The following is a 22,086-nucleotide window of genomic DNA, read 5'->3' as shown; positions in this document are numbered from 1 at the left end:
ACATTCTTCCTCTAACTCTTCCTATGGTAGGCTGAATTTCTTCCTCCCCATCGTCAGTAGTGGGTATGAAGAACTTACTTGCATGGCCCCAGGGACACTGCAGTGCTGATGGTGGGACTGTTTTAGTCTTGAAATCAAAGATTATTGACTCTTTGGGAAAAACCAGCCATTTATCTCCCTGCATTTAAAATAAAGCTTATTTATTTTTCCTTAATTATAAAGGTAATGAATGTCAATTATAGTAAAATTGATATAAATTGGAATTATAAAAGAATACATTAAGATTTCATATACTTAACTCTCAAAAACAACATTTTTTGATATATTGGCATTCTTCTACTCTCTTTTCTAATTTGAAATCATAATGTATAGTCAACCATGAAATCTTTCAATATTAGGAAATTAGTTTTCAGTTTCCCTCTACTGCTGCATTATTGAGATGAGACAACTTTGTGTACTAGTCTTTTAGGACCGCTTCCAGGGAAACAACTTGGCAAGAAAGCTTTGAAGACTCTTTATTGGTATTCATATATTGTGCTTCTTATAGATTATACAAATTTATCAGCAGTAAACACAAGTTACCATCTCATAAAGCCTTTACCAATATTGACTTATTTTTTAAATATTTTTTTATTTCAAAGGTTCAAATTATATCATTTAATTTGTAATTCCTTTCAGTTATATTTTAGTTTAGCCATAGCTGTATACATCTGTGTTTTATTAATATATCATAGCTGTAATACATGTCCATTGAAATTACACACATAAAAAGTAAAAATTTAGTTAAATATTTAAGACTTTAAACTTTCAACTACATTTAAGTGTGTAAGGCATTTTACAATAAATCCATATTGCCTCTAAGCTAATATTATAATCACACTCTTAGAATTTGTCACTTCTATAAATCAACTTATTGAAATGAATATTTCTTCTTTTAGATAATTTTCACTTAATTAAACATTAAAAATTTTAGAGATAAAACAGCTCAATTTCAGTGACTCACAATTCAATTCCAGAAAGAAGACAACTGGACACTAGACTGTCAATGAATAAAGTGGAAGAGACAGACGGATTAAAAGAGAAAGAGGGAGAGAAAGCCCTCCTAATTACACACAAATGTCTCAGCAGGGAGCAATCATGAGAAGGGAAATGCTGGAAAAGTACTTGACATTTAAATGTCAATTTAATCAAATTACGCATTTTTAAAAACGCAGTTTAGTGTAATGGGCTCTGTAAATTGTTTAAACCATGCCTCTTTCTAAAATGGTCCAGAGATTGAGCATTTAGGTGCCTTAAACTGACTTTTGAACTAATATCCTTAAAAAATGACTTACTGAATTATATCATTCCACTTTTAATATAAATTTTTCATTTTTTTAAGAATAAAAGATGAAAAATAATAATTGGTCAGCATTTCTAGTAAGTTAATAAGATGACGTTCCCAAGGACAAATTTAGAAAGTTAAGGCATATAAATTCTAAGAAGGAAAATTATTCAGACTGTAAGGAAGGTAGGATAAAATGCTATTCCCTACTGTCCTTATTTCCCTTAATTTTATTAGGAATTAACCTTAATCCTGACTCTTTCCTCTTCTCTACTCTAGACCATTCACTAAACAGAGAACTAATAATTATTTCAGACAGACTTCCCAATATACCAGTTTTTTTGTGAAACTATGAGAAATAATTAGAAAATGACTAGAAAAAGGTACCCAGGAAAATAGTTGACTCAGTTTGGACCCAAAGCTCAATAAAATTTGAGCTCTGGATCTGAATTCTAGTGATGCAGAGGTAGATCTTTCTCTCTAGCTTGACAGTCAAATATAATTTCTATGTTGTGGTGGGCGGGGGGGAAGCTGTGTTGGATCACATTGTTGTCACAAAAATAATAAAGAGGATGTCTGTAGTGCAATTAAGAACACCAGATTTCGAAGTCAATGTCTGGATTTCACCATCATCTCTGCTGCTTCGTTCTGAGAGCTTGGACAAATCTTTTTCTCTCAGAATTTTAGTTTTCTCATTTGTAAAATGTGGATGATCAATACTTTCTACGATTTGTATGAAGATTAAATGTGATATACATCTGGAGTAATTAGAACAGTGCCAGAATGATTTAAGCACCCAATAAATATTAGTTATTTCTAACAGTGTTCTTAGTAACGAAGAACAGAAACTAATCCCAGTACACTCAAGTCAAAAAATAATTCGTTCAAAATTACCAAGTACTTCCCAGAATTGCCAGGAGAACTAGTTAACTAGATCTAACACAATAGGACATGAACATTGCCCAAAATGACCACAAAATGGTCCAGTGAGGACACACATGTCATTGTCGCATTTGAGCCCTGCACACCACTTACCTGCAACCTCTTGCACCAGGAACTCATTAGGGATAAACCTGACTGCCACCACCCATGGTGTCCTGTGGTCGCTGCTTCCACACCTCATTAACACCTGCTTGGATTGGCAGAATCGAGATCCTGAGCTATATCAGTCTAATCATGAGTTGGAAACCACACAATTTATTTGTGAGGAGCAGGGGTTACTATAAAGAATCATTAGTAGGAGGAAGTTAAGAAGGAAGTAGAGTCCTTGCAAGAGGACTCTAAGGTGTCCAGAATTAGCAAGCGCAAAAGAATAGCTCAGATCTCTACGTTGAGGTAGAGGCAGGATTAGGAATTGATGGCGAGGAGAGTGTCCCCTGCCAAGGGTGAAATTGAGATTCAGATCTCTTCGAAACAAGTGTAGCTACCTTAAGAAACTGCAGCTTGCAGGTGGCAAAGAAACTTGCCAGAGGTCACAGCCAGTGCTGCTTTCCAGAAGTGGCCAGTCTAGATCTGTTGAGCGGAGGGTGTGAGCCAACAGAAACAGAGCTCCAGAAGCACTCGAAGCTGCTGCTGTTGTATGGAGGGTGTTCAAGTTTGAAGAAGCAGCTGTGGGTTGCTGCAGGGTTCCGGGGGCTGGAGAGGCTTAGAAGCCCTCTGGTGGGGCGAGTGTGGCCTGGTGGTGCTGCTGGAGCTCCTCAGAGGAAGCTGCTGGACTCCTGCATGGAAAATAATAATGAAGGGCCAAACCCCAAAGGAAATCTCTGCCTACTACTATCACTTTGTAGGTTAACTCTAGCACCCTCTGTTGACAAAGCCTAGTCTTCCACCAACCAGGGGCAAAGGAGAATGGGAAAACGTTCTTTCACAGGATAGGGACCAGCACTGGTATAACCAAAAAAAAAAAAAAAAGGTTTGGAGCTGAAGGAAGTAAGTTGATACCTGACACATGAGTCCATACCTTAGTTTTCAGGGAGGCTGGAAAAACAATATCTGGGATTTTCAGGCTCCAAGACATATGAAGTGGTAGAATCCCTAAACATAGGAAGCATTTCTGTATCAGACAGCCAAAAATAAAAATAAAAAGTTACTAACATCCATCACACTCCTATTAATTGCATAGTATTTTACAGTTTACGCGTTGCTTTCACTTTATTTCATTTGATGTGTCTAAATGTTCAAATTGCGTAGCCCACATAGAAATGTCCTCTTCATATCCCATTTCACACCTTTTTTGTGTCCAAATCAATGTTGATGAGAGAATTCAGAACTTGGGCAACCTATCTTTGCCAGATGCCAGCTGTATTACGTACCTTAAGGCATCATTGTTAATTCGAAAGAGGTAATACAGCCACCTCCTTGTTATACAGTTAGAAAAGTCTCAGAAAATAATTATAATCAGTGATATCTTCAGTATCACACTACTGGATGAAACACTTTGGTTAAGATACTGTATATATATATATGTGTGTGTGTGTGTGTGTGTGTGTGTGTGTGTACAGAAATATAAGTGAGAAGTCCAAATATGGGATGCACTATGAAACTGAAGTTTATTTGCAAAAAGACATTGACTCCCACATAATGTGAAATTGATGTATTCTTTGTATCTTTAAGGGTTGATTGCTCTCATTTCTTGGCTTCTCTTTGGCTTTCAATAGCTTCTTTTCCTGTACTGCTTGATGGACCCACCCCTACCCCCACAGCATTTGACATGAATGACGCCTCCTTCGTTTGGAAGCACTCTTTTTCTGTTAATGATATAACATGGTACAGGTTTTCTTATTCTCATAGCTTCCCTGCTAAGGCTTCTTTGCTAGTCTCACTCTATATATCTGTTTCTGCTCCTCTAAATTTATTTTTTATAAATCTAAAATTTCTATATCCAGCTATAGATGTAGATACCAGACTGCTCCAGTGGCAATCCTTTTTAAATTTTCTCTAAGCATCTCTAACTCAATATGTACAAACAGGGCTCTCTAAACCTCCCGCGCATATTTCACCTCAGCGAGCATTCAACCAGTTTCTTTAGTGAGAGGCTGAGACTTGAGTTTTGCCTAATAATCATGTTTAATTAATCACAAAAGTATATTCATTTATTGGTCAAATATGCTTTGAGTCCACGTATTTCTCTTCATCATCACAGCCCCTGAATTCTAAACTACCAATGGTTTTTGCCTGGACTACTACAGTACTGGCTCTCAAATTTTCCAGGATCCTTTCCACATAGTGGCTAGCATTATAAAAATTAAAATCAAATTAATTTACACTCCTGCTGCAGAACAGGAAAATGGCTTCCCATTGCTTTTAGGATAAAGGCCAAAATATCACACTATTCTTTTTTTTAAAATAATTTTATAGTTTTCAATTATAGTTGACATACAATATACCAGTTTCAGGTGTACAACTTAATGATTAGACATTATAAAGTTTATAAGTGATCATCCCAAAAACTCTCATACCATATGGCACCCTGCATAGTTATTATTGACTATATTCCCTGTGCTGTACTTTACACCCCCTTTACTATTCTGTAACTACTAATTTGTACTTCTTAATCACTTAGCCTGTTTCACCCAACTCCCCCACCCCCTCCCATCTGTCAACCATCAAAATGTTCTCTGTATCTATGAGGCTGTTTCTATTCTGCTTGTTCATTTATTTTGTTTTTAGATTCAATTGTTGATAGATATATATTTATAGCCATTTTATTATTCAGATTTTTTTTCTTTTTTTTTTCTTTTTCTTCTTAAAAAAGACTATTTAACATTTTATGTAATACTGGTTTGGTGGTGATGAGTTCCTTTCTTGTCTGAGAAGCTCTTTATATGTCCCTGGATTCTAAGTGATAGCTTTGCTGAGTAGAGTAATCTTGGTTGTAGTCCTTCCTTTTCATCACTTTGAGTGTTTCTTGCCAATCTCTTCTGACCTGCCAAGTTTCTGTTGAGAAATTAGCTGACAGCTTAGCCAGGCATGGCTCAGCAGTTGAGCATTGACCTAGGATCCAGGAGATTGTGGTTCGATTCCCGGTTAGGGCACATGCCCAGGTTGCGGGCTCGATTCTCAGCCGGGGGCATGCAGGAGACAATTAATCAATGATGGCTCTCTCATCATTCATGTTTCAAGTTTCTCTCTCCTTCTCCCTTCCTGTCTCTGAAATCAATAAAGACATTTTTTTTAAAAAAAAGAAAACAAATTAGCTGACAGTCTTATGGGAGCTCTCTTGTAGGTAACTAACTGCTTTTCTCTTGATGCTTTTAAGATTCTCTCTTTGCCTTTAACCTTATGCATTTTAATTATGAGGTGTCTTGTTGTGAGTCTCTTTGGGTTCATCTTGTTTGGGACTCTCTGTGGTTCCTGGACTTGTATGTCTATTTCCTTCACCATGTTAGGGAAATTTTCTGTCATTTGTTTTTCAAATAGGATTTCAATTTTATTCTTTCTCTCTTCTCCTTTTGTTACCCCCATGATGTGAACATTGGTATGCTTAAAGTTGTCCCAGAGGCTCCTTATAATATCCTCATTTTTTTGGATTTTTTTTTCTTTTTTTTCTGTTTTGATTGGATGTTTTTTGCTTCATTATATTCCAAATCACTGACTTGATTCTCGGCTTTATCTGCTCTACTGTTGATTCCCTATAAATTATTCTTCATTTCAGTTAGTGTATCCTTCATTTCTGACCAGTTCTTTTGCATGGTATTGATGTCCTTTTTTATGCTGTTTGCATTCTCTCTAAGTTCATCTACTCTTTCCCTAACTTCATTTATTCTATTTGTGACCATTTTTTTCAAAATAACAGTAGGAATCACATATGAATTCTTTACTGGGTGTCCCCAGAAATCTAACACATTGACTAACTCAGAGCAATACTGTTTGAATGTACTGATGAAATTAAATACACTTAAATAAAGTCCTAACTTTGCATATTCTCAAAATTAATGAATATAGCCCTAGCTGGTTTGGCTGAGTGGTTAGAGCCCTAAAATGAAGGATCTCGGGTTCTGTTTGGGTCAAGGGCATGTACCTCTGTTTCAGGCTTGATCCCCAGCTCTGGCCCAGGCCTTTGATCCCCAGCAACCAATCAATGTGTCTCTCTCACATTGATGTTTTTCTCTCTCTCTCTTCCTTCCACTCTCTCTGAAAAGCAATGGAAACAATATCCTCTGGTGAGGAAAAGAAAAAAAGAATTAGTGAATATATTTACTTCTGTATATTGTCTCAATCTCTAAAAGAGTACCTGAACATAATATGCAAATCAGAAATTACATGCTGAATTGACATGTAGCTATCTTAAACACAAAATATTATTTTAAATAATTAGCTTTTAGATGAAACCCCTAGACACTTTTATCCCATGACATCTGTGAGTATTAAGACACACACACACAAAAATTAGAGAGCGAGAGAAATCAAGTGTAAAAACAAAAATCTTCCTAAACACTCTATGTAGTGGACCATGGCTTATAAGTCTGTCTGCCTGTAAGTGAATAGAAGACATAAGCAACTCATTTGTCTTCATCAGCAGAAGAAAAAGAACAGTTTATATAGCATAAAGCAATACTGATTAAATATGAGTAATTAAAATGTGCTCAGATTGTCCTGACTGATGTGGCTCAGTTAGTTAGTGTCATCCTGTATACGGATGGTTGAGGGGTTCGATTCCCAGTCAGGGCACATACCTAGGTTGCAGGTTAGATCCCCAGTTGGAGCAATTACGGAAGGCAACCTGTTGATGCTCTTTCTCACATCAATGTTTCTCTCTTTTTCTTCCCTCTCTCTAAAATTAATAAGCATATCCTTGGGTGAAGATTTAAAACAACGTGCTTAGACCCATAATGAAAATCTGCAGAAGTATTTGTCATACTCTCTGAGCTCAACAATTTCATGAAATATAGCTTAAATAATACCAGGACACAGAATAGTATACACCTTCCTTCCTCACAGATCTCCCTGCTCTAGCAGGAACAAATAATACACTCTGTAAGTTTTAAATATCTATTATTTTACAGTTTTGATCTTGTTATTGAATTGTTCTCATTTAAGTGGACTTTATAATCTCTAATTTTTGTCTAAGCCCAGGGTGTCTGCTTTACTTTGTTCGTGGCTAAAGGCCTAAGCAAGTGACTTTCTAGCTTAGGGATTCCTCTTGCCCCTCTGTAAAAGGAGATAGTCCATCTGGATGGTCTCTAAGGTCTTTTTGAGCCACAAACTTCCTAATCCAGAAAAGATATTGTCTCCTAGGCATGAAAAAAATACACACTTAAATACTTATACATACTTTTAAACACTGACAATAAACAGCTGAAATTAAAGAGCATCAGGTTAAAACAAACACTGAAAATTTAATTTGGCAATATAGCGTCAAACCTAAATCAGCAAATGGCAGCAATGGTTCCAGAAAACCCCCAATTCTAGGCAATATGTTGCCCACAAATAAAACCTGTCCTGACCCACTCTAAAATAAATTATGTTTTAATTGGTGCAGAACATTTAAAAATGAGCAGAATACTCACACATATTCATATTTAAAGATTCTGTCAAAAATTCAGGATTCCTAGCCACATTGGGCCTAGGAGATATGAGCGGCTAGCCCTTTCTGGTGGGCAAGTTCTCAAGTTCATTGCTGATATCACCACCCTTCCCTTGGCCTGTTTCACCCAGTCTGGTCCTTGTGGGACTGGGTTTTGCAGTTTTCATTTAGAGGAAGTGAATGTTAGGTGAACGATCAGGTGACCGAAGAGCCATGTTGAAAGAAGAATCATTAATTCTAGACCTCTCAAAAAGAAGTCCTATTTGAAATCTTCAGATTAATTTTAAAATGTGAATCTTAATGTTATGATATAATTTCTGAAATCTGTTTATTTCTTTCAAAGCATGACAAATAATTAAGTTGGTCAGAAAAATTTGCACTATACTATATAATATAGTACACATGTATGTCAATCTTTTCAACACGACATAAATTACTTTATATATATGTACATAGGTACGTGTGTGTGTGTGTGTGTGTGTGTGTGTGTGTATATAATGAAACATATTGAATAATTTTGGTTTTTTGGATGAAACAAATAAATTCATTTTATTTGCTAAGAAACAGATAGATGTACACAAATTTCATTTTTTCTAAAGCCTATGTTCTAGTATAAAGTCTGATTTTTTTTTTGTCACTAAGGGATTTTTAACTGCTCTACAAAAGTTATTAGAAAAAATGCTATTTTAGTGTAAAAGCAAGGAAATATATACTCCAACTTTAATGCTTTTAAAAGGATTATGATTATAGTGATTACTAGACCAAGGCATATTCTAATTTCTCAAAGCTGAGAAGCATTTTCTATTTTCATCACACTCAGATGCACACACAGATGCAGTTAGAGCAAATTATTAATAGTATTTTTTGAATAATGAATCATGGTTTAATATCATAGGGAATGAAATAGCATTTTTATTAGACACCATTCTGTTCTATAATATCCTAATAACTTAGAAGAAAGAAGAAAAAAGACGTTATAAATCAGGGCTTATTTAACTGTGAAAAGTCTGGTAATGATTTTGAGAATTCAAAAAGTTTAAAAATATAACTTTGACAAAGTAACTAGAGTGGCTCATCATTTCTATTTTGTGTTTTCAGTCCTAGTACACAGCCCAGATGTTTGACAATTGTCCTTGAAATTTCAATATAGACAAAATAATATATCACAGCACACAATTAAACTAGCCATTTTATGATCTTTACTAATACCTGGCTACTGGTTCTAATATTGTATTTTAGAATGGGAAAAATCTTTTCATATCTGTTTTTATATAGGAAGAAACTAAACCACGCCAGTGTTTAATAATTCCACCTAGTCAGGGTTACCGGTAAATTGTCTTTCGGGATTTCGTGCAGTGTGTTTTAGAGGACACAGCTGCGCGCGAGCACTCACACACACAGCTTAAAACGCTGGGTGCGGCAATCTTATTTGTCTGAGTTATATGTGTGTTTATCCTTTTAAATTGACAGCTAAAACTTGGTTTGCTTTAAGAAGTGGCTTTTTAAACAAGAAACCCATATTCCATAATCCCTTAAGAATTACTTCTGTTTCCATGAAGTGCAAGTATTCTTACAGCGCCTCTTCCAGTAGCAATAAAGGTGTAATGGCCAATATCCCTTCCGCACAGCAGAATGGAGTAGTGCTTAGCCAGTGATTTTCTTTTCAAGTGGTGGAGCAGAGGGAGCACGACCTTTGGAATCAGACTTGGGTTAAAAACTTCTCTTTCCCACTTAAATGTATCAACTTATTCAGAAAGTTTTATTTTTCCTTTTAAATAAAAAGAAAAATGCAGAGAATAATACCTACCTTGTAGGGCTGTTTGAGCAAGGTAATGAATATAAAATGACTTACGGAGCCTGACACATAGTAGGTATTCAATAATTGCTGTTTTCTTCCTTCCACCTTTCCTAGCTAGCTGCCTGGATGGCTCTCTCATGCTCAGAACATGGCATTAGAGCATTCGTATATGTACCCTTAGCCTATAGCACAAAGCAGGCTATCCCGTTAAAAGTATGCAAGTTGTAAATGCCAAACATGGTGCATGTAAATTAATTTTGGTAAAATTATGTTATATTAAATACTACAATGAATGAGGCATTATTGTCTTTTGTAGAAACACAACTTTACATGTTAGATTTGTTTCAAAAGGCTGCATATTTCATTCAGAAGATTAGTTCGGCTAAATATATTCACGAATCTCAAATACCTTTCATGCATGACCTCTTTGCCTCCATTCATTTGGTTAATCATTTAAAAAACATTTCCTAAGCTCTGGCTGGGTGGCTCAGTCGGTTAGTGCAGCCTCCCGATTCGCCACAGTTTTGGGTTCGATCTCCAATCAGAGCACATACAAGAAACAACCAATGAATGTGTAAATAAGTGAAACTACAAATCGATGTTTCTCTCTCTCCCTCTCTTTCTCTCCCCCCTTCCTCTCTCTCTCTCTCAAATCAATAAATAAAATAAAATAAATTAAAAAATTTATTGACTCTCAACCCTGTGCCAAGCGTCATGCTGGGAAAAAATTGATGATTAGAGCAGTCAGAGTCCTTGCTTTCCAACAGTTATGTCTGGTAGTACAGACAGACATTAAACAAATGTCACAAATTCTGCATCCAAAATAAATGATGACACTTCAGTTATTCAGGAAGCCTGATATTCATGAGAACAGTTGTTTCTAAAACCCACTCAGATATCTGCCAAATATTATTCCATTCCATTTTTAATTGATGTTATCCACTTTCTCGATGTATTTAAATGCTTTTCAGAAAGGCAGCTGTGTCTACTCTGATGAAGAAAAGCTTTCAACATATTTAGACCCTTGAAAATGTGTTTCTCTAGCATAAAAAGAATCCTACTGCAATTATGCGATGCAGTTATATAGTATATAAAATATAGATGATGAGTTGAATGTTTCCAATAAGGCGCCACTTAAAGATAAAAGTATATTCCAGGCCTTGAATGCTAAACAGTAAATCCCTTGGTGCCTTTCGCTCTACACTGCGCTTCATGATTGGAAGTTGACAGGTAAAGAACCGAACACTCACCTGTTAGGATTTGGGTGCTTTTTAAAATTGGCTTCCCCTCCTCTCACTTTCCTCCCTTCCAAAGGCTCACTTGTTGAAGTCCTTATGCTTAAATACGAGCAGCATGAAAGGGTGACATGGTCCTTGCAGCCCCCACGTTCCTGCGGGGAAGCCAGCTTTACCCTGACTGGGATTTTGCATGTTGCAAATAGGCTTCTGCTTGTTCCTTTATCGGCCTTGGAAGGAGGATGAGCCATGTGTTTCCATTATGATGGCCTGACTCTGGGAAGAAATGTGCCAACAAGCCTGGATATTTTTCCTGAGCTCCCGATTAGTTTAATTGAGGACTGAAATGTGCTTTCTAGCTGAGATGTCATACAACCGGAGCGAAGCATGTGCGGGGCTGGGCAAGTGCAGCCCTCTTTGTATCTCATTGTGTCTTCCCCGGCGTTGTCCAGAGCGTCTTTAGACAAGGCATCTGAGAAAACCAAAGTACGTAATTGTGAGATAATTAAGGTGAAATATTTGTGTGTAATTTGCATTTCAACTTGTCATTTATGGTGATTAGCTTCTGTGACTTTATGTACTGTAGCTAACCACAGTTTAGAAGTCTAAGAAAATTAGCTTTTACATTTTAATAGCCTATGATAATGCCTTAAGGGCATCAATCAATGAATTCTGGGCTCAGCATGTTCTATCCATCATCTGATTGAGCCTTTTCAAATCCAAACATGAGGAACTTATCATTTTAACATCAAATAATCAGAGAAAGAAGGAAGATGCTTAACTAATACTTCTTGACTTTGTAAAGATTTCCAATAAACTGCTAGTGTTTTATGAGAAAGTATTTTTAAAATCCAGATGGGTGAGAAGATTTCTTTTAGAAGAAAGATAAATTACGAGATTCTGAAAATTAACAGGTAGAAATTAGGTAAATACAAGGTGGAAAACAATAATCATGACAACCTACGACCAGGGGCTGTGCAATGGGAGGCTGTGCAGTGAGAGGCTGTGCAGAGGGAGGTTGTGTAGTGGGAGGTTGGGCAGAGGGAGGTTGGACAGTGAGAGGCTGTGGGGAGGGAAGCTGGGCTGTGGGAGGCTGTGCAGTGGGAGGCTGCAGAGGGAGGTTGTGCAGAGGGAGGTTGTGCAGAGGGAAGTTGTGCAGAGGGAGGCTGGACAGTGAGAGGCTGTGAGGAGGGAAGCTGTGAATTGGGGGGCTGTGCAGTGGGAGACTTCAGTGGGAGACTGCGGTGGGAGGCTGTGCTGTGGAAGGCTGTGCAGAGGGAGGTTGTGTGGAGGGAAGCTGTGAATTGGGAGGCTGTGCTGTGGGAGGCTGTGCAGAGGGAAGCTGTGCAGTGGGAGGCTGTGGAATGAGTGGTTGGGCAGAGGGAGGTTGTGCAGTGGGAGGTTGGGCAGAGGGAGGCTATGCAGTAGGAGGCTGTGCTGTGGGAGGCTGTGCAATGAGTGGTTGTGTAGAGGGAGGTTGTGCAGTGGGAGATTGGGCAGAGGGAAACTATGCAATAGGAGGCTGTGCTGTAGGAGGCTGTGCAATGAATGGTTGTGTAGAGGGAGGTTGTGCAGTGGGAGATTGGGCAGAGGGAGGCTGTGCAATAGGAGGCTGTGCTGTAGGAGGCTGTGCAGAGGGAAGCTGTGCAGAGGGAGGCTGGGCAGTGGGAAGCTTCCCACAGTTGTCTCATTACCTGAATTTTAAATTGTTAAAAAGTTCATACATCGTTATAATTACATATGATTTCCTTATATAGAATCATCAAATTTCTATGTACTGATAGCTGGCCGTTTTCAGAAACTAAGTTTTAATTGAAAGCTAATGGTGAGTCGGTGCACAGTTGAAAGGGGAGGAAGAATACCTGTGGAGACCAAAAGTAATTGCCTAGACTCTGGGTAGAAATAAAAACTTTTAACTGCCAGAACAAACTCAGCAACCTGAACGTAGGAACTTGCAGCTAGTCATTACACACTCTCCTAATCTCTCTTCTTTCCTTATTTTTTTAAATATATATATCTTTATTGATTTCAGAGAGAGGAAGGGAGAGGGAGAGAGAGATGGAAACATCAATGATGAGAGAGTCGTCATTGATCAGGCGCCTCCTGCATGCCCCCCCTGAGGATTGAGCCTGCAACCTGGGCATGTGCCCTGACCGGGAATCGAACCCCGATCGCCAGGATCCTAGGTGGACGCTCAACCCCCGAGCCATGCCTGGCCGGGCTTTCCTTATTTCTTTTACCAGAAATAAGAAAAATTGGCATTTTTCTTATGCAAATTTTATTTTATTATTATTTTTTAAATATATCTTTATTGATTTCGGAGAGAGGAAAGGAGAAGGGGAGAGAGAGAGATAGAAACATCAATGATGAGAGAGAATTATTGATCGGCTGCCTCTTGCACACCCCTTGCTGGGGATCGAACCTGCAACCCAGGCATGCGCCCTGACCAGGAATTGAACCGGTATCTCCTGGATCCTAGGTCGATGTTCAACCACTGAGCCACATCGGCCGGGCTCTTATACAAATTTTAGAGCCTGAGAAATACATCAGTGAACAAGGCAGTCAGACTCCCTCTTGTGGAACTCATCCTGGAGAAAACAGACAGATAAGTAATCAAGTAAATAAGATAATTTTAGATGGTGGGAAGGGCTGTGCAGACACTACATCAAGATGATGTGGCAGAGCAGGGAGTGACCAGGGCCCTGGGAGCCTCACTACCTGGAAGGGTCAGGGAAGGCTCTCTGAGGAGCTGACGTTTGAGTCTCTTGCTCAGACAAGAATAGTGAGGAGTCAGCTGTGGAGTCAGGTGAGAAGGAGCCCCTGGTGCAAAGCCCTAAAGGGGAATGAGAAGGTGTGTTTAACTAACAGGAAAAGGGAGAGTTTGGCTGAGTGCCCTGAGTGAGGAGACAGTGGTAGGTGAGTTTAGAAAAGGCCAAACCATCAGAGCCCCTTAGGCCACAGGGATTTACTCGGAATATGATGGAAAGTCACTGGAATTTTATGTAGGGATGAGATGCGATCTTATTTGCATTTCTGATGAACGCAGGGCAGTTGGGAAGGAAGAAAACCAGAAGTCAGAAGCATAGTGAGGATACTTTTGTTGTAGACTGGGCAAGATAATGGTGGCTCAGTGGAGATACAGAGAAGTGAGCGGATTTAGGTCTATTGAAGATATTTTGGAGGTAAAACCATCAAGATTTGCTCATGACTTCAATGTGGAAAGAGAAGGAAGATAAGAACCAAGAATAATTGTGTGGTGCGGCTCAGTAGTGAGCATCCACCTAGGATGCAGAAGATCCAGGTTCAACTCCAGTTCCCATCAGGGCACTTGCCCGGGTTTGGGGCTGGTCCCCAGTAGGGGGCATGCAGGAGGCAGCCAATCAATGACTCATCATTGATGTTTCCATTTCTCTCTCTCTCTCCCTCTCCCTTCCTGTCTCTGAAATCAATAAAGACATATTTAAAAAAAAGAGAAAGACGAAGAATTGTGTAGATGGTCATGCTTTTCATTGGGATGAGGGGAAACAGAGCACAGGTTCTGGAAGAAAAATAATGGTTTGTGTTTTGGCCCCATTGGGTGTTAGGTGCCAAATAGAGAATAAATGTAAAATGTCAAGTAGTGGTGTTTGAGTCTGAAACTCAGGCAAGAGCAAAACGGATTGTGTTCATCAGGGAAGTACTGGCACATGGGTGATATTTGAAGTCATAGAAATGGGTGAGATTATGTAAAGCAAGAGTTTAGAAGAAGAAATGCTGTTCCATTATTTAAAGATTGGTCAGATGTGGAGGTGCAAGCAAGAAAACAGAACAAACCCTCAGATAAGAGGAAACCCAGGAAAGGAGCTGTTGGGTGAGTCAAGAGAAGAGCGTATGTCGAGAAGGAAAAGTTGTAGCCCCTTTTCACTCCCTTTGGTCACCATCCTTATGCTGTGCCTGAGCTCTAGCACTGGGGCAGCGGCTGAAAAGCAAAGCATCAGGGACTCATGGGGAGAAACTGAATTGTTTGGCATCAGAGCAAGGGCTAGAGGGAAAGCTTTATCCCAGATAGAAGTGCTGGCTGAGCCCTCCCCCAACGAATTGTGCAGGTGGGCACCATGTCTGAGTCCCCATAAGCCTGGCTAACACTGTTCACCCCACTCTGGTGGTTCCCTGAAACCCTACCCCACACAACTAGCAGGCCCACCCAAGGCCTTTCCTGTAGCTTTTACAAATAGCTCCTCTTGACTCATGCTGCCAACTTTCTTAACACCTCTCGAAATAAGTTTTTTCTAAAGTCTCACAGGTAGACTTTGCTAAAATGAGCACACAATTTGAAATTATGAAACAAATATGTTGACAATGCACCTTGAGCAAGAATTACAACTTACACAAAGGAGTGTTAAATTACCAAGGATCTCGGGTAATGGAAATATCCAATAAAGGCTATGAAATGTTTCAAAAGACTAAACCCAAATGGAACTACAATATTGGACAACAATAACAGGAATGACAGGAGGACAAATCCTGAAGTTAAAATGCTTAAATGCCCTTATACTATTCAGATGAAGGTGGATATATTTATTAAATTTAGAACATTATGACTAAGATAGGAGAGTGGGAGATCCAGACCTGTGTCCTTCCACAAAGAACAACAATTAGACAGCTATTCACATACAAAATAGCTTTGGGAGCCCTCCTGAGTCCACTAATGACATTTCAGAGACACCCAGAGCAAAAACCTGAGACTACCAGACAAAAAGGGTAGGAAGGAAAGTTTCATTTTGCCTGCATCATCCTCTATCCCTGGCTGGCACCGTTCAGCCCAGAGGGAACTCATCAGCCCCATACAGTTCTCATGTCTTGCAAAAGGAGAGCAGAATGAATGACCAGCTTCCGCAGCCTTTAGGGGAACTGCATGAAGGACCCACTTCAGTTTCCCCCGACCAGAGACCAGCAAAGCTGAGACATCTAGAGACAGCCAGGAAGAAGTAAGAAGAAAAGGGCCTACAGTGTCAGCCATGCATGGGAGCAACCTTGGTTCCCAGGAGCTTGATTGTCAGGAGATCCCAGTAGGTTCCCCTGCTGAAAACCTCAGCAGCCCTATGAACACTGCAGCCCCTACCGCTTTCACCACTGAGGACCTCCTCAGGACCCCAGCGGACAGCTCCACAGAGGATAGAGCACGTTTCTCTGCTGAAGAAACCAACAATTAGGCCAACCGCCACAGAAACCCTGCACTAGTTTTTGTCCTGCAAATCTTCACGTTCACGGATGCCAACTGTCTCAGTTCTTCCCCGCTCCCTTCCTTCCTCCTGCTGCTGGAACCCAGGCTCTGCACTGGCAGCCAGTCCCAGCCTCTGCAGCTATGTGCATGCAAGGTGCCAGCCGAGGTCCCTGCAGCCTACTCCCGCTGCTGTGTGCACACCCATGACTCGTGCTTTCAGCCACACACGAGTGCCCATTGATGGCCAAGGAGCTGTCGTTCCAAACTTCCACCTACAAGATGAGTAAGTTCTGAGATCTAATCACAGCATAATGACTATAGTTAACAATATCGAATTATATACTTAAAAGCTGCTCAGAGAATAAATCTTAAATGTTCTCACCACCACAACAAAAAATGGTAATTATGTGAGGTGATGAATGTGCTCACTAACCTTATTGTGATAATCAGTTCATAATATATACATGTATCAAGTCATTATTTTACCTTAAACTTAACACAATGTTATATGTCAATTATATCTCAATTAATATGGAAAATTTATAATATATGACAAGGAAGTATAAAAAATTAAGGGAAACAAAAATAAATTGAAAAATAAATATATACAACTTTCAAAACAGCAGAGGGGAGAAAAGAATTTAAAAACATATTTAACCCAGTAGACGGTATACTACTGAGAGAGATGTAAATTAGTACATGGTTGTAGAAATAAATTTAGTGATATTTATCAAAAACCTCAAAATGATTCATATACCTTACTTTATAATTTCACTTCTAGCAATTTACCTTAATGAATAGAGATGGTTGTCATGAAAATATTACTTATAATAGAAAAACAGCAACAACAAAAACAATCCAAATATTCAATATTAAGAATTTTTAAAAAATAAACAGGCATAAATATTGAACAAGGTTCATTAAATATCTCTCTAAATGATTTATTGAATACTTAACGTGTAGGCACAGCCCTAAAGTATGGAATACAAAGACGTTTCTGGTTATTTATTGTATTATAAACTATCTCAAACTTAGATTCTTAAAATAGCCATGATTTATTTGCTTACGCTTTTGTATTTGGGGCAAAGCTTATTCTCTACACAGCATCAACTGGGGTAAAGTAACTGAGGGCTGGAATATCCCTTTGTAAGATGATTCATTTCTTTTGCTGTTAAATTCATTTTGACTGTCAGCCTGGAACTTAGCTGGTGCTGAGGGACAAGAATATTGGTTCTTTTCTCTGTGGGCCTCTTCATGTCACATGGTCTTCCTCACAGCGTGGTGGCGGGGTAAAAAATAATTGTCTCCAGAGAGAGGCAGCCGTAGTCTCAGAAGTCACATATAATCACAAGAGAAAGATTTCAAGTAAATGGTACAGCCCGGCCGGGCGTGGCTCAGCGGCTGAGCGTCGACCTAGGATCCAGGCGATCGGGGTTCGATTCCCGGTCGGGGCACATGCCCGGGTTGCGGGCTCGATCAATGACTCTCTCATCATTAATGTTTCTCTCTCTCTCCCTCTCCCTCTCCTTTCCTCTCTCTGAAATCAATAAAGATATATTTTAAAAATAACAATAAAGTAAATGGTACAGTTTGGGGGATCGTGATTACATAGGTGGTAAGTAAAGAAAGCCCCAGGATTGGCCATTTTCAATGGAACTGTATTTAAAGTAAAGAGGAGAGTTTTAAGGTTTACCAACTTTAAACGAGCAGAAGGAAAGAACTGTTCAACGACACTAAGGAATATTTAGAGAGTGGAAGAAGACTAGAGTGCGGTGGTAAGAAAGCAAGGGAAAGAAGCATTTGAGAGAAGTGTTCAAAGTTTCAAAGACAGCAAAGGATTTCTGTAAGACAGGAGCTAAAATGTAAGATTTAGTTGCAGTTGGTCATTAGAAAAATTGATAAGTGGTTTTGGTGGCTGGGAAGTATAGGAGCCAGATGAATTGGAAACAATGTAAGTAAAAAAAAACTCCTTTAGTAAAGGTGGCTGGGAGGGGTTAAAAAGAGATCGGAAGCATTGGGTCCAGAAAGTTCTATATTTTATAAAATGAAAAGCGTTCAGCTTGGTTAAAGGCATTGGGAGAAAGCAGTTAGAGAAGAGGAAGACTGAAGATACAGGCAAGAGAAAGGGCCTGTGTTCTCTCTCCCCATGCTGCAGTGGTGACATGGGATTCGACACCTTGCTCTCATGTCCCACAGCTTGTGAAAGTGAGCTGAGACCATGTCATTTGATTCGTATGTGACATAGGGATGTAAAGTATCACAAACTGTATAATAATTTCACTTGGTTTGCCATCTGGAATGAAGCTGGGTGACTACTTGATGAGAAGACATTTAATTAATTGGCACGATCAGGGAAAAGATGAATGGATTATTACCATGTGTTTATATTATGTGTTTAGTTACAGATATGTGATCCAAGAGATCTCATTAGTGAAGCAGATATAGAATATGAGATGGAAATTACGATCGGATTATTTCACTGAAAGTCTTATGTCAGTTACTGTTTGTATCTATTTAGTGACTCGGCATTAATTCTTGTTTATTTTATTTAGCCATCTACATAAAATTAAATATGTTTCTTTTTATGTACTCTGAACGCATTGATATTCAGTTTAGCCTACTCTAGTTAATTGATGTATTCATATATAGTTTAAGTTCTATTGTTTGCATAATTATTTGTATGATAAACAACAATAGATGTCATAAGATATAACCAAGCAAATTTTGATTTGAGTGTTTGCAAAGCTAAATTATAATACAAATATGGAAATAATTATGTTAAAATTTAATCTGTTGGACTAAATAAAACACTATCCAGTGTATCACACTGAGATAATAACATTGAACATTTGACTGACAATCTATTCACACACACGGGAAACCCAGTAAACCTCGTGTGCCAAGCATATAATCTAGATTAAGTAGGCCCCCCACAAAAAGTTGAAAAGAATAATATTAAAACTGGACATTTGCAAAGTGAAAATAAAATGTGAGTGACATAACACAGCCAGAAGCAAAGTTATTAGTCTAGCACTTACTGTAGTTTCAAAGTTAGTTTGTTAAAGGCAAAACAACAAATGGCTATGAAAAGGAGAAGAGATACATATTTATGATGATGCTCATGAATGAAAGCAGATAGAAGGTGATTAAATATCAAAAAACATCAAGTTTGTTTGGCATCACATACAATAAATTAAAATAAGTTAAATAGTATAGCAAGCACCAAAGCAGTGGAAAGTCGTAATGATTCCTGAAAACAATACAGTAAGAACAAACAATAGAAGAACTTCGTATAGGATATATTAGTTGTTCCTAACCTTTTTTCAGAAATGTAATATTTTTTGCACATACAATTTTATATAGGCTCAGTATTTGAAGTAGATGCAATCAGAAGTGCTTTTGGGTTTTGGGGGAGGGAGGTGTACTGAGGGAAGGGGTCCAGGCTTTCCCACCCATTCCTTCTCGCCTAAGGTTCTCATGCAAACCTATACAAGTCCCCCTAGAGAATTTGTGGGGCTCCTAAAAACTCACCACTGGGCCACCAAAATTTGATATTGGTAAGTCCCATAACAGAAAGGATTATGTAAATATTCATTATATGCATGAGTGACTTAAAGTACAAGACTTGTAAATCCTGTTTGCTTATATTTTCTTGAAAAAATATTAAAATCTGTGTGTAGTTTTGGCACCAAATGGAAAACATCTTAGATATGATTTCTAAAGCTCTTCAACTTTATTTTTTTCAGTAAAGTAAAATAAAGATTAATCAGGCAGATTATTTACAATGTAAAGATTGAAAGTGGACCCTCAATTTGCATGAAGATCAGGAGAACAATAAAATATGACAACACAGAGGAACACCTCCAGGTTATACTAACTGTGCGGCACCTACAGAAATACATCCCAAGTCTTGCTGAAACATCCACAATGTGAAGGTCCAGTCCAGCAACTTAAAGGGTCATTTAAGGAACAAAACTAAATTTAATCGAAACCCAAGATTCCCAAATGTTACAACATAATGTTTTTCATACCTTGCAAGAAAATTATGGCCAGTCCTACTGCCAGAACAAACTTCCCAGGTTGATCAATCTACCTAGGTGATCAAATTCTAGCTCCTGGGTGAACATAGAACATATACTGTATCTCAGAGTACTTCATCTAAAGAAGACCGACAGTGTTCACTTCTGTTAATTGTTACCTTCTCATGTTATAATTACATTCCTTAAACTCTATTATGAATTTCAAGAAACACCATAAACAAAAACAAAAGAAACACTTCCAGGTTTTATTAATTTATCTTATTTAATTATACTTCATAGTTTCTTAAAACCCAGATATTGTGGAATATAGATATAAATGTTATTAGGAAAATTAGATTTTTTTCAAGAGCCTATTATTAATTTAACAAAGCAAAATCTAATTTCTTTGTATCACTATGAACTGCTCCTAAGATAAATACCTCTAGATTATCCAATACGCTAGGCTTCTTAATGAACTTAGCAATTACAATCAGTAACCAAAATCAGAAAACATAAAAATTTTATAAAACTAACAACTCATTAAACTAGCTATATAATCCAAGGAGAAATAGAATCTTTAGCCATATGATAAACTATAAGAATTTGTAACTCAAACAGTCTCAATTTATATATAAACAGGAAAAGAGTATCCCCTAATGCAGGTTTGTATCCTTTAAAAGGTAAATTAGAAAAAGTCATCCATGTTTGAACTAGAAATCAATCATGTCAAAAGACTGATCATCATATGACTGGACAAGAGCCTCGAGAACAATTTTTTTCTCTTTATGAATTTACCCCAGTGTCATTGCAACAACTGGGACGTTGGGAAAGAAAGGCAAGGTGAGCCTGGCACCTGCTTACCTCGGGTGCACTTGTTTCGGGAGAGCTGGGTTCCATGGGGTGTGGAATTACTCTGCCTTCGCCTCACGGCCCACCTAGAGGCTAGCACAAGTTGGCCACGATTCTGCTAAGAATCCAGCATACCCCAATAATGACTTTCCTGACAGCATAATTTTTATTTTCAAACACAATTCGAGAGAACTCTAAGGTTATGATAAAAAATGAAACTGCCACTGCAAAAAAATAATAATAATTTAGGCTGAATAGCAAATGAATGCAGTCCAATTCCAACTAGAAAAATAAGCATACAGCTTCCAACGATGGCACCCTGGTTATTTAAATGTTCCTCTAAATATGCTTAAACATTTTCAAAGCACGATATTATCTTTTTACACGTAAGAGAAAGATACAGAAAGAACTTGGATTTGTCACACTTAAAAAGTCCCTCGCTTGGGATTTGCCACATTACCATGGAACGCCAGATATTACTTCGTTTTAGTTAAATTTCCCTTTCCTTTAAATTGGCCTCTTGAGAAAGGAAACTTAGCCCCAAGTGAACTCACTCAATGCAGGGCTCTGGGTACAAGTGCAAGGATTCATTAACTGATTATCCAATTGATTGCACACTTAACTTCTAACCGTTTCTTATATTCCTGACGTGCCCGTGACTCAGATCTTTGCAATTTCCCAGACTGGAGGTGAGGAAGTGAACAGCTTCAGAGCTTGCTAATGGTCTGTGTCCTGTCTCCTTTCTCTGTTTCAGTCTGCTCCCAGTATTCTAGAGGAGTCTTTGCCATTTTTGGACTCTATGATAAGAGGTCGGTGCATACCTTGACCTCCTTCTGCAGCGCCTTACACATCTCCCTGATCACCCCGAGCTTCCCTACGGAGGGGGAGAGCCAGTTTGTGCTGCAGCTGAGGCCTTCCTTGCGAGGCGCACTCTTGAGTCTGCTGGATCACTATGAATGGAACTGTTTTGTCTTCCTGTACGACACAGACAGGGGTAAGTCACATCTCCATAAGTAAGACCAATTTCAACCCGAAATGGGCTTGTATGCTTGTGCGCTTTAGCAAAGTATTTTAATCCCTGATACGGCTAAAATCAGTAAATGGTCAATGTGTACTATCAGTATTTTGATCT

General features: G+C 38.5%; 1 protein-coding gene across 6 annotated transcripts in view; it reads left to right on the top strand.

The window, feature by feature from the left end:
* GRIA4 (glutamate ionotropic receptor AMPA type subunit 4) overlaps positions 1-22,086 on the top strand; it is a 327,443-nt gene that overhangs the window by 101,064 nt on the left and 204,293 nt on the right. For all 6 annotated transcript variants that reach the window (XM_081155169.1, XM_081155171.1, XM_081155170.1 and 3 more), the window contains exon 4: positions 21,709-21,948. In XM_081155169.1, coding sequence (XP_081011295.1) covers positions 21,709-21,948 — 240 coding nt within the window. The remainder of the gene's footprint in view (positions 1-21,708; positions 21,949-22,086) is intronic.

Source organism: Miniopterus schreibersii, assembly GCF_964146895.1.
Source record: "Miniopterus schreibersii genome assembly, chromosome: 12".
NCBI lineage: Eukaryota > Metazoa > Chordata > Mammalia > Chiroptera > Miniopteridae > Miniopterus > Miniopterus schreibersii.
The sequence above is the reverse complement of the archived record's forward strand: the minus strand, read 5'-3'. Positions and strand labels throughout refer to the sequence as shown.